This window comes from Bombina bombina, chromosome 5 (assembly GCF_027579735.1).
Source record: "Bombina bombina isolate aBomBom1 chromosome 5, aBomBom1.pri, whole genome shotgun sequence".
Taxonomy (NCBI): domain Eukaryota; kingdom Metazoa; phylum Chordata; class Amphibia; order Anura; family Bombinatoridae; genus Bombina; species Bombina bombina.
Genome location: NC_069503.1, coordinates 590,853,231 through 590,867,861, shown reverse-complemented (window position 1 = coordinate 590,867,861; position 14,631 = coordinate 590,853,231). Strand labels below are relative to the sequence as shown.

Below are 14,631 nucleotides of genomic sequence, written 5' to 3'. Positions count from 1 at the left end.
TAACTCTGTTTTACCAACTATAGTCCACTTAGACCAAGCAGGCTTTGTTCAGCTCAGGGAGGCCAGGGACAACACCATTAGAACCCTACATCTAATAGATTACACTGACACACACACATCCCTATGTTCTTGGTCTCCACTGATGCAGAGAAAGCCTTCGACAGGGTGGCCTGGCCCCTCCTTAGAAGTGCTCTCCAACACTTTGGGTTTCGGGACAACATGATAAATAGAATCTTCCAGCTATATTCAGGCCCCTCAGCGAGAGTTAGAGTTAATGGGGTTTTATCTAATAGCTTTAATATCGCGAACAGAACGAGACAAGGGTGCCCACTCTCCCCAATCTTATTTGTTCTCATCATGGAGGCCTTAGCATCTCACATCAGAGCTAACCCAAATATCTCAGGGATACCCATAGGGCCCAATCACTACAAATTATCAATGTTGGCGGACAATGTCTTTCTTACGCTAACATCCCCCACCCGTTCCATCCCAGCTCTAATGAAAGAGTTTGAAACTTTCAGTCATTTGTCCAACTTTTTAATTAACGGACAGAAATCTGAGATCTTAAATATTTCCCTCCCGCGAAAGGAATATCAAACCATTAAACACCTATGCCCCTACAAAGTAAACAACTCGCAACTGAAATACTTGGGAGTCCTACTAACCCCTAAGATATCACAACTGTTTGATGCTAACTATAAATCTTTACAAACCTATATTCAGCACACCCTACAAAATTGGCGAGACAAACCACTATCGTGGTGGGGCAGAATTCAAGCCATAAAAATGTTGATCCTACCTAAGATAATGTACATAATGGAAACGACGCCCATATCTCTTCCTAAACCCTACCTCCAACAGCTACAGAGAAACATCAATTCATTCATTTGGGGAAGACAAAAACCACGTATAAATGCAGCCACACTATTTCGTCCCCTGAGGGGGGGGGGATTGGGAGTCCCCCAAATGGAAACATACTATCACTTAGTGACACTTCAACACATTCTAGACTGGCACAGTAAAAGTGAAGCCAAAACCTGGGTGTCCATGGATTCCAAGATATTGAGAACACCTAAACCAGGTTCAATTTGTTAGATCCCTAAAAATCTAAGGCCCCCTCTATGCTCCACATCTCGCCTCTATAGGCATATCTTTGAAACATGGGACCAATTAGTTTAGAAATACCCGAAACTATCCTCACCGCAATCACCTCTTACCCCAATCTCCCCAAATATGGAACTCACGGGTGGCTATGAACCTTTAAGAAAAAACAAAGTGACATGGGAACTCCCTGACTCAGTACCTATAATCACACTACTAGATAATTGTACGCTTAAACCTAGAGATAGTCTATCATCTATATTGAAAGGAGCTTTCAGCTCATGGCTGAAACACTCTCAGCTATACAACTTCATTCACAACAACCAGTCTAGGGATTATTTAGTTAGACCCCCCACTCCCTTTGAACAATTATGCCTGTCGGAAATACCTCCCAAAGGAACACTGTCCCGAGCTAAAAAAGCCCTTGAAACTGCTAAACAACATACCCCTCCACTATTCACAACACAATGGCAACAAGATCTAAACATTCAAATAGAAGAGAAAGATTGGCAGATAATATATAATAACACACGCAGGTCATCCATCTCCACAAAGGTCATTGAAATGAACTTCAAGGTACTCATGCGCTGGTACTTAACACCATATAGATTGCATAAAATATACCCCTCCTCAACGGCGCAATGTTGGAGAGGATGTGGAGAAATGGGAACCATGGCCCACATATGGTGGCAGTGCCGCAAAATACATATTTTTTGTAGTTCAGTGGAGAGGGTACTTAGTAATATAATGGGAGAGAATTTCACTTTCACTCCCGCAATAGTGCTATTAAACCAAAATCCAACTCTTCAATGTAAATTACGCACCATTCTGACAAGGATGTGCATAAACGGTGCAAAATCGCTGATTGCACAGAATTGGAAGTCTGCGACAATTCCAACTACCCAACAATGGCTATCAAGGGTGTCAGATACTATCCCCTTGGAACAATATGGGTATTATAAAAGAAACCAATTAAATACATTTTTAGACATTACATTTTACTGGGAAACACTTTTAAACACATTAGAACACCTGCCATGAGAAAAAAGTGGTTACTATTGACTAGAAAGGGATTAGCCTCCATCCAAGAGTATGTCAACTACTTAAAACCAGAAAGATGAAACAGACTTAACAAATAGAACAGATAGAATACAAGCTCAAAATATAACACATTATAACAAATGTATTTCCAGTGATTGTTGTTAATGTTATTAAAGTTAATAAATTAGTTAAATTATTTATTCCAGTTATGGTTATGATGTTTAATCTAATTCCTGTAATCCTCACAAATTTATTGTGTCCCCCCCCCCCGGGGCGAGACCTCAGATGGACTTTCGAGTAAGGAATTAGCCTCTAGATCTTTTTATACATGGACAATTCCACAGAATCAATAGGGGAGGTTTTGCTCCCAAAGGACTAACTATTGCTATCACTTTGTATACGCTGTACTATGTAACACTCTTGATACATGCCTTTTGTATTTGTCTACTTACAACTGGAAAATTAATAAAAATTATTTAAAAAAATAAAAAAAAAATAAGCAAAACTAAAAAAAAAACTAAAAAAAACAAACTGTATGGGCTATTTAAATGGATCATCTACAAAACATTTATGCAAAGAAAATTCTAGTGTATAATGTCCCTTTAACATAGAAGTGAATTTGGGTAGGGAGACAGGTCCTGTGGCACTAATAGAAAATCAGAATTTAATTTGCTGCAGTTGACTATAGACAGCTTCAGACAACACTATATGGATAAGTGCATTTTTTGCACTGGTTGGTAGTAAAAATGATGGACATTGCATTATTGGTTCATTGTCTAGATGATTTGTTGTTTGTTGGGTTACAAGTGTATGGAGGCTTGAAAGATAGCTTATTGACTATGATGGGGTACCAATAGTTTCAGAAGTCCAATTGGAGTTGCTCTCCTTTCTAGGGATAGAGACACAGTGAAACAGCATTGTAGGATGGCTGAAAATAAAGTGTTAAAAGCAATTAAGGCAGTGTTACCATTGGAAATAACATTAAGGCAATTCCAAAAAACTGCCTGTCATATTGAATCCAACTGCCTGCATATAGGGTAATCCAGAGGACAGCATATTTAAGAGAAGACTGAACATGGGCAAAAAAGATGTAATAGGACCAGGGCACATAATTAGGTTATAGGTTCAAATACAGGCAAATTTGAAAAACATTCTAGATTAATTTAACAGGAAAAGGATAGGGTAGGAAGATGTATTTACAACTGTACCCAGAACAGGTTTGGATGCATACTGGTGTGTGGCAGCTGGTTGGACAGGAAATAGAATAAAAATCTAACACTTTTTGAATTATTCCCAATTGCAGTGGTAATAGAGCTATGGGGAAATTATTTAACTAATAAGAATTTGGTTAGTAAACAAAGTTATGGGGGAATCTATACACACATTATTTACATCATCTTGACCAGTGGTTAATTATCTCAAATACCTAGTGCTCAGATTTATTTATATAATTTGTGAAGTGCAAGATGAAACAGAGGCATTAGAGGCGACAGCTAAAACTCTGTCAGTATGGGTTTAAAGAAGGAACATATAAGAGTAGATAAGATGGTGGTCATTCTAAGAGCATGGATCAAATGGGAAAGAGCTCTTGCATAATAACAAGGGCAACATGTTGTATGGCTTGTATCAGTATTTAGCTCAAGTGCTGTAGGAAGGACAATGACTTTTAAGGCACCAAGATGTATCAAGCTTTGCAAGGTTCCAAGTTAGAATGGTATTCGGGATCCCAAATAAGCAACTGGGATGGGAAAATCATTTTTTTTTGCACCTCAATCATTTGGGGTAGTGGCAGTTAACAGTAAAGCAAGTGATGAATGCTAAAAAAAAAGTTTAATGGGATAGAAAACAGGGGTATAGAAGTGAATTATGCCAAAGAAACACAGAGGCCCTAAAAACAAAATACTATGAATGCCATGACTTATTTGATACTTATATTTGTAAGGCAGAGCACTTTTTGGGGTATTTGTACATATTTTGAGTCTCCATGAGAACAGTGAAATGCAAATAAAGAGTGCACCTGGGGTTATATTATAGGTTTACTAGTATTAGAAAACAAGGGTTTAAATGGGCAAAACTAACTGAGGTACCGCAGACATCCAGAAAAAGATAGGGAGTGCCAGATGTTTATGACAGGGCTTCTCAAACAATGGCCCGTTTGCCACATTCAACCCTCTGAGGATTTTCAGAAACTGTAGTTACTGTTTAAATGGTCACTCAGAATTCTGGCATAAAGGCAGCAAATTAGCTTTGAATTAATAGATAGGAGAGGTTGAATAATAATACAAAAATATTAGTGATATGGCTAGGTAATGGGGCAACTAGCCCTTAAGTCAATGTGTCTCTAAAAATAAAATAAGTAATGACGAATCGCTTCTTCTGTTTATTCACAATTTATTTGCGGCCTGGTAATTTTTCAAAGCATCGCTGATATTTTTGGCAAAAATAAATCAATGGTGTGCTGAGTATTTTTTAAAAGACCATAACAAATATACTGGTTACTTACCCATTTCCTGCTACAATTAGAATGCTCAGATCTCCATTAATCTTTGTACAGTTTTTAAACATGTCAATGTTTGAAGCATTTAAGGATATAACATTTCTCAACATTCCAGTTCCTATTCCATCACAAACTTTATCTAGTAGAGAAAGATATGAATTGCATGTTTATCACAATAATTTAAAGCACATTTTTTATTTTATTGTATAGGGGGCTGTTTTGCCCAAAATCACCTCTCTTAGGTAACAAGAGAGTAAAAACTAATATAACCTGATGTCTATCACCTTTTTTTTTTAGCTATTAAAGGATAATTAAATACATTAGAATCGCATAATCAACAAATACCTAATAAAAACACAATGCAATAACATGTCATTTGAATTTTACATTTTCTGACAAATATCAAAATTACCTATAATTTCCTTTCCCCTGTATTATGTAACATCCATCAGTCAGTCACAGACTCCTATAACTATATATTGTAAACTCTCACACACTTTAGTGTGAGCTGGTGTCTCTTAAAAGTATTATATAAAAAGACTGGGAACAATTTGAAGATGACAGCAAATTGGAAAGTTTTTTTTTAACTGCATTCTCTAAATCATAAAAGGTTAATTTTGACTAATGTCCCTTTTGACTATAATTCCTCATTTCTTCCTTTTTATTCATCCTTTTCTCTCAGAAATATTATTTTGTGAAAGAAGACAAATGGGATATATTATTCTATCCAAAAACTTTTTCCGCAGCCCACTGGTAGTCAAGTCTTTGAACAAATTTGAGTCTTTTAAATGGAAATGAAACCCAATTTTTTTCTTTCATGATTCAGATAGAGCGTACAATTTTAAACAACTTTCCTTTATACTTTATCTAATTTACTTTTGTTCTCTTGGTATCATTTTCTGAAAAGTACCTAGGTAGGTTCAGGAGCTGGGAGCTAGCTGCTGATTGGTGGCTGCACATATATGTATCATATCATTGGCTTGCAGATGTGTTCAGCTTGCTCCCAGTTGTGCATTGCTGCTCCTTTAATAAAGGATACCATGAGAAGAAAGCAAAATTGATGATATTAGTAAATTGAAAAATTGTTTAAAATTGTATGCGCTCTCTGAATCATTAAAGAAGGACTTTGGGTTTTATGTCTCTTTAAATATAACAGTTATATAGGACTATCTGTATTTCCTACATTAAAATGGAAAAAATCATAATTATAATAATAATAATAATGTATTTATATACATGATAACAAGATTGTTCAAATGAGTGTGGCAAAACGAATAAACTTTCCTGGTATCATTAATATGGGTTAACTGTGAAAATGTTTGTCATTTACACATAGGCACAAACAAGTCCTCTTTTACAATGCACTCATTCCATTAGTAGAGCTAATCTCAGTGTGTCATTTAGCTAATTAACCTGCTATCTGACAATGCCTTGTTTAAATTAACTGCAATTACACTCATTAATTTCAATAAACCCCCATATTGTAATATATATATATATATATATATGTATACATATACATACACACATACACATATAAACACATATGTTATTGAATTATTTTACCTTTTCTACATGGTCCATCACATTTTCTACATTTCCGTACACCATTTTCATCAACTTCTTCAGAATCTGGAGCACATGTGCGAACACATGATCCAGAATCTATAACAGCATAGTTATCTGAAATATAAAAAGACAGGCAACACTGTGAAAGTGCAAAAATATAAAAACCATTTTAACAATAAATGTAATATTCAAATAACTGTTGTTTGTAAATCATTTTATATAATCTACATAGTGCTCACTCATAAAATTATTTAATTTATTAGAAGTAAATGTATTAACCAATAAAATTATATATGTATATATATATATATATATATATATATATATATAAATATAAAAAAATATATATATATATATATATAAAAAAAAAAAAATATATATATATATATATATATATACATAATCACAAATCCCAAAGGAGGACAGCACAATCTCACCAGTCGATAGAAATGCCCCGGTGCCCTGCTAAGAGACTAAGAGATATCAAAATTCGATCAAAAGATACAGGCACTCGATCATACACCCTAAAATCATGTAATTGATTTTAGGGTGTTTGTTATATTTATGTGACATTCGACAAAGGCACAGTAATGTGCCGAAACGTAATGTCCTCTTTTTAAATTTATATCAATAAATGAATTATTTTTAATACAAAGACCAGTGAGTGCCTGTATCTTTTGATCGAATTTAAATATATATATATATATATATATATATATATATATATATATATATATATATATATATATATATATATATATAGAGAGAGAGAGAGAGAGAGAGGTGGAAAAATATCATTATAGTTTACTAGTCAGGGGTTAAATGCTACTAGCCCAGAGAGAAAAAGTGAAGATAGGAAAAAGTAAAATTTTGTTCTCGTCCAACCAGTGTATGAAGTATATATAAGATACTGTATGTATATATATATATATATATATATATATATATATATATATATATATATATATATATATACACATAGAAACACCCAGCACTCACCAGCTAGCTCACAGCTAAGATAAAATCACAACTGGAAAGGTTAGTTACCGCATCTGGCCAAATGGGAAAGCTCAGGCACCACGTCAAGGTCCTTTCCATTGCCTGAGTCCCTAACACAGCCACACCATCATGCGAGCTCACAAAGCCAAACAGACTGAGAACAAAGAAGGGGTGCACAGGTAGATGTAATCACTCAGAGAAAATACAAAACATGGAAGGGAACTGCATTCCAAGACCGGACCAGGTACACATTCTGTGACTCAGCAACATCCAGCCCTGGGTGCTAAACAGCACTCCAAAAAAGCTGTGATTTCACCAGAGCCACAGGCAGTTAACCCCAGTCCGGAATGGGTGCAAGAAACAAGGGGGGTTACAAACAAAAAGTAATACAACACATAGAAACACCCAGCACTCACCAGCTAGCTCACAGCTAAGATAAAATCACAACGGGAAAGGTTAGTTACCGCATCTGGCCAAATGGGAAAGCTCAGGCACCACGTCAAGGTCCTTTCCATTGCCTGAGTCCCTAACACAGCCACACCATCATGCGAGCTCACAAAGCCAAACAGACTGAGAACAAAGAAGGGTTGCACAGGTGGATGTAATAACCCAGAGAACAACATAATTTATGTAAGAACTTACCTGATAAATTCAGTTCTTTCATATTAGCAAGAGTCCATGAGCTAGTGACGTATGGGATATACACTCCTACCAGGAGGGGCAAAGTTTCCCAAACCTTAAAATGCCTATAAATACACCCCTCACCACACCCACAATTCAGTTTAACGAATAGCCAAGAAGTGGGGTGATAAGAAGGAGCGAAAGCATCAAAAAATAAGGAATTGGAATAATTGTGCTTTATACAAAAAATCATAACCACCACAAAAAGGGTGGGCCTCATGGACTCTTACTTATATGAAAGAAATTAATTTATCAGGTAAGTTCTTACATAAATTATGTTTTCTTTCATGTAATTAGCAAGAGTCCATGAGCTAGTGACGTATGGGATAGTAGATACCCAAGATGTGGAACTTCCACCAAGAGTCACTAGAGAGGGAGGGAAAAAATAAAGACAGCCAATTCCGCTGAAAAATAAATCCACTACCCAAATCAAAAAAGTTTCAATTTTTATAATGAAAAAAACTGAAATTATAAGCAGAAGAATCAAACTGAAACAGCTGCCTAAAGTACCATTCTACCAAAACTGCTTCTAAAGAAGAGAAAACATCAAAATGGTAGAATTTAGTAAAAATATGCAAAGAAGACCAAGTATTTGCTTTGCAAATCTGACCAACAGAAGCTTCATTCTTAAAAGCCCAGGAAGTAGAAACTTACCTAGTAGAATGAGCCGTAATCCACTGAGGCGGGAATCAACCCGACTCTGAATAAGCATGATGAATCAAAAAGTTTATCCAAGATGCCAAAGAAATGGCAGAAGCCTTTTGACCTTCCTAAAACCAGAAAAGATAACAAATAGACTAGAAGTCTGTGTGAAATCTGAATAGCTTCAACATAGGATTTCAAAACTCTTAACACATCCAAAGAATGTAAGAATCTTACCAAAGAAGTCTTAGGAAAAGACAATAATTCCTCCCTAATGTTGTTAGAAATCACAACTTTAGGTAAGAATTGACATGAGGATAGCAAAAACCACCTTATCCTGATGAAAAAATCAGAAAAAGGAGACTCACAAGAAAGAACAGATCATTCAAAAACTGTTCTAGCTGAAGAGATGTCTAAAAAGAACAATACTTTCCATGAAAGTAAATAATGTCTAGAGAAAGCATATGCTCAAATAGAAGAGCCTGTAAAGCCTTCAGAACCAAATTAAAACTCCAAGGAGGAGAAATTGGCTTAATGACAGGTTTGATAAGAACCAAAGCCTGAACAAAATAATGAATAACAGGAAGGAACACTGCCTTATCCTGATGAAAAATCAGAAAAGGAGATCCACAAGAAAGAGCAGAAAACTCAGAAACTCTTCTAGCAGAAGAGATAGCCAAAAGGAACAATACTTTCCAAGAAAGTAATTTTAATGTCCAGAGAACGCAAAGGTTCAAACGGAGGAGCCTGTAAAGCCCTTAGTACCAAATTGAGACTCCAAGGAGGAGAGATTGACTTAATGACAGGCTTGATACAACCAAAGCCTGTACAAAACAATGAATATCAGAATGAATAGCAATCTTTCTGTGAAAAAGAACAGAAAGAGTAGAGATTTGTCCTTTCAAAGAACTTGCAGACAAAACCTTATCTAAACCAACCTGAAAAATTGTAAAATTCTAGGAATTCTAAAAGAATGCCAAAAGAATTTATGAGAAGAACACCAAGAAATGTAAGTCTTCCAAACTCGATAATAAATCTTTCTAGAGACAGATTTACAAACCTGTAACATAGTATTAATCACTGAGTCAGAGAAACCTCTATGACTAAGAATCAAACGTTCAATCTCCATACCTTCAAATTGAATGATTTGAGATCCTAATGGAAAAAATGGGCCTTGAGATAGAAGGTCTGGTCTTGACGGAAGTGTCCAAGGTTGGCAACTGGCCATCCGAAAGAGATCCGCATACCAAAACCTGTGAGGCCATGCTGGAACCACCAGCAGTACAAACAAACGCTCCATTAGAATTTTGGAAGAACTAGAGACGAAAGATATAGGCAGAATGATAATTCCAAGTAAGTTTCAATGCATACGCTACTTCCGCCTGAGGATCCCCGGACCTGAAATAGGCCCCTGGGAAGTTCCTTGTTAAGACGAGATGCCAACAGATCTATTTCTGGAAGCCCTCACATCTGAAAAATTGAAAAACATATCTGGGTAAAGAGACCATTCTCCCGGATGTAAAGCTTGATTAACAGAGATAATCCGCTTCCCAAATGTCTATACCTGGGAAAAGGACCACAGAATTTAGATAGGAGCTGGATTTAGCCCAAGCAAATATCCGAGATACTTTGTCACAGTCTAAGGACTGATAGTTTCACCCTGATGATTGACATACACCACAGATGTGATATTGTCTGAAAAAAACAATAAACGTCTCTTCTTCAAAAGAAACCAACTGAAGAACTCTGGGATTGCACGGAGTTCCAAAATATCAAATGGTAATCTCGCCTCCTGAGATTCCCAAACCCCTTGTACTGACAGAGAACCTCAGACAGCCTCCCAACCTAAAAGACTCGCATCTGTAGAGATCATGGTCCAGGTTGAAAGAATCGAAGAGACCTGTAGAACTAAATGATGGTGAGCTTAACCACCGAATCAAAGATAGATAAACATAGAATTCGAAGATTTAAAAAGTGAAATCCTAGAATCCCTGCACCATTATTCAGTATAAAAAACTGGAAAGGTTTTCTATGAAAATGAGCAAAGGGAATTGAATCCAATGCTGCAGCCATAAGACCTAAATTTCCATGCATATATAGCAACTGAAGGAAATAATAGAGACTGAAGGTACCGACAGACGGAACCCAATAAAAAAGTCACTTGTCTGTTAGAGACAAAGACAGTGACACAATCTATCTGGAAACCTAAAAAAGGCGACCCCTATGAGAGGAATCAAGAGCTTTTGATAAAAAGATCCTCTAACCATGTCTTGAAAAAACAAAGTTGAATCATATGAGATTCCGTAGTCACAGAAAAAGAAGATATGCATCTATTGTATCTAATGAAAACAAATAATGCTATCACTGACCAAAAAAAGGCAGAATAGACCATATAAATACCAATCTAAAAGATGGTACATTTATATAATAAAAAGATTTTCTATCTTTGGAACAATGAATAGTTTTGAATAAAACCCCAAAACCCAGTTCCTAAAAAAAAAGGAACTGGAATAAATACCCCAGAAGATTCCAGATCTGAGCAGCGCTTGAGCCCCAACAGGTGATCAGCCGCACTTCAACATTACCCAAAATATATAAGACTGAAACACATTAAGGAAAGTGTTAGCCTTACTGGAATAGCTGGAATATAATAGAGAGAAAAAGACTTCTCATAGACGGTTTTACTCAAAATTTTATTCTGTACCCAAAATCTAAGAAATTTGGACCGAATAGAACCAAAACACTTCCAAAACATGTTACTTGAGTAAGAATTTAGAATTTGGTTCCTTAGTAAGAACAACCAAACTAAAATAAGCTTAAAGTTTTAGTCTTAGAACTCAATCTTGAAGCCCAGAGTAACAGTTAAGAATTGAATCCAATATGAACCAAATAATTGATTATCTTGGAAAAAAAGAAATAAGGATTTTAGAAATCACAAAATTCTTCTAGCTAAAAACAGCTAAAGACATAGATTAAACCTCATTTGTGAAAATATTCAATAAAATGAAATTATTAGCATGTTAATCCAATTAAAAGACCAGTCAACACACCGGACTTGCATAAACAAATGCAAGACAACAAGACAAATGCAACAGCACCCAGTCTGAACCTCAAATGAGCAGAAGACTTTGTCCCTTAACAATGCTAAATAAAACATAATCTGATACTTGATCTTAAAGTAAACAGAAAAATGAAGCACATGCAACATCATCCAAATAAATCACAGGTCCAATAAAAGTACCTGAAAATAAATAATTTTCCTTAAATAAGATACAACCACCTAAAAGGAAAATAAATACTATTTTGCTATAGAAACAATAGCATATTTTAGCAGGAGTAGAGATAGCCCCATTAAATTTGGAGAACCCTCAAAATTGAAATTAACTGCCGGCAAATAATATAATTTAAAACCTTTGAAGAAAGAAGAAAATTCTCAGCCTATTCCATTCCCTAGTATGAAGAAATGGAAAAAAACCTCTGAAAACACAGAAGATAAAATAAGCAGAAATAAAATGTTAGCTAGTTTTTAAAAAGAACTAGTTACCTCAATATCCAAAATAATCAACACCTTTTTAACAAAAAACAAATGTACTCTAATAAAAAATAAAAAAGTAGATTTGTTTATATATTGCTGATGAAGAAAATTCTGAAAGAGAAAAAACATCACCAGAGAAGGATAATTCAGTATGTTGTTGGTCATTTGAAACTTCATCAAAAATTTTTAATAGAAGGCGCAAAGTCAGACAAAGCCTTTAACTGTCATGTAACCAGGTATTAATATTAAGTAAAAATTAGATTTGTAGCTTTTTCCAATAGTTAACACATATTGCTTTGAATGAGTTAAGCACATGGAGTTAAAGCAGAATTAATATTAGTAATTGAAATGATTTGTATAAGGTAAATTAATACAGACTGGAATTTCTGAGGAAAATAAACCTTTAAGTATATTACGCACAGAATAGGAATTGTCTAAAATAGAGACAAGTAGAACAATAGGCAAAAATAACAATGTAAGTTACAGGTTGATCTTACTTGAGCCAAAGTCAGTTTTGAGCTGAGAGAGATTGTACCTGAGCGAGACTGATATGCGACAAACACACAGCAGGGAAGCAGCGATGTTGATTATGCAGCGTACGCTGAACAGGTCAGACAGGAGGAGGGCTGCAGGGAGCGAGTGCAGTGCGGCTCCAGAGTATCAGTGTGTGTGAGGTGTAGAGACACAGCTGGTAGTCGGAGTGTGATGACGTCAGCGGTTCTGGCTATGGGCTACGGCAAAGGATAAATACCTTATGTGAAGTTAGATGAAAGCGATAAACACTTGAGACACACTTTGAAAATGAAGGCTTGATCCAACATAGGTGATTCACAAAAAGTAGTTAAAGGCTTGAATGAATAGAAGCGGAGGAACAGGAAGTTCATCAGAAACACAACTTCAATAATCAAGCGTTAAACAGGTGCATCTTATAGCCTTTTATAGGTAATAAGTAAAGGTGGACAGAGAATTAAAGGTGGAATCATGACAGATCCCCCGTCTCAAGGTGGACCTCCTGGGAGCAGAGAACCAGGTTTGGAAGGGTTGTGAAGATGGAAATCACGTATTAGATCTGGAGCGTGAATATCACGTAGAGGAATCCAAGAGTCCTCCTCAGGACCATATCCTAACCAACGGACTAGATATTCGACCCGTCTCCAACGGTTGCAGGAATCCAAGATCTTTTCAACCTCGAATTCAGACTGGTCTGCACACAATTCCACATCGGAGGAATCGTCCCCGGTTAGCGAGTCTGATGTACCAGAATAAGGTTTCAAGAGTGACACATGGAAAGAAGGATGAATCCGTAGATGTCCTGGTAATTGGAGAACGACTGCATTAGGATTTAGGATTTTCTTAATCCTGAAGGGTCCGATAAATTGGTTTGCCAATTTTTTGCAGGGAACTTTCAGTTTTATATTTTTTGTGGATAACCATACACGATCTCCAGGTTTATACGGTGGGGGAGGTATATGTTTCTTGTCAAAATAAAACTTCTGTTTATCTTTTGCAGTCTCCAGATGTTTTTTCAATAAAGGTATGGAGTTTTTCAGTTCGGTAACATATTCGATAGCATAAGGTGAAGAAGAGGTGGTGTTAGACGTGGGTATTGTTCTCGGATGATAACCATAAGAAGCAAAAAACGGTGTCATTTTAGTTGAGATGTTTATCGAATTATTGTAAGCGAATTCCGCCATCGGAAGCCAGTCTGACCAATCATCTTGAACTTGAGATATGTAACACCGGAGATACTGCTCTAATGTTTGATTTAGTCGTTCTGTCAAACCATTAGACTGCGGATGAAAAGCTGTTGTGTATCTAGGGGTGATCTTCAATAGACGACACAATTCCCTCCAGAATCTGGAGGTGAACTGAGTTCCCCTATCAGTAACTATTGAAAGTGGTAGACCATGTAATCTTACGATATGGTTGATGAAACAGTTAGCTGTGGTTGTTGCGGTGGGTATCTTCTTGAGAGGAATGAAATGTCCCATACGGGTGAGATGATCAACAACTACTAGGATACAGGTGTAATTCTTCGAGGGTGGTAACTCTACAATGAAATCCATTGATATCATATGCCATGGTGTGTCAGGTATGGGTAGAGGAGTCAACAAACCAAATGGTTTATGCGGAATTCGTTTGGTTCGGGAACAAACTTGGCAGTCAGTGATATGGTTACATATATCTTGCTTCATTTTCGGCCACCAATATTCTCTATTCAATAACTCATGGGTTTTAGTAATACCTGAATGTCCTGATAGTGGAAGATTATGGAAATGATGAAGTAATTGTTTTCTTAATGTTGGTGGAACATACAAAAGTTTATGATTATGATATAAACCGGTCTTTGAGTCCTTAGTACAGATTGAAGGGATTGTGGAATCATTGAGTTGAGCATTTAGTAGATCTGAATGGAATGAAGTAATAGAGGCTAAGAATCTGTGAGTGGGTATGATATTTTGTGCCTCTTCCTTTTCGGGTACATTCTGAAAAGTTCTGGATAGAGAATCTGCTTGAGTATTTTTTGATCCCGGTCTGTAGTGTATGAGATAGTTAAAGCGATCTA

The 14,631-nt window shown here is 36.1% G+C and overlaps 1 protein-coding gene across 1 annotated transcript in view; it reads right to left on the bottom strand.

Annotated features, from left to right (window-relative positions):
• LOC128660624 (epidermal growth factor receptor) overlaps positions 1-14,631 on the bottom strand; it is a 411,537-nt gene that overhangs the window by 228,464 nt on the left and 168,442 nt on the right. Inside the window, exons 8-9 of the mRNA XM_053714555.1 lie at positions 6,206-6,322; positions 4,646-4,778 (exon numbers count right to left, since the gene is read on the bottom strand). Coding sequence (XP_053570530.1) covers positions 4,646-4,778; positions 6,206-6,322 — 250 coding nt within the window. The remainder of the gene's footprint in view (positions 1-4,645; positions 4,779-6,205; positions 6,323-14,631) is intronic.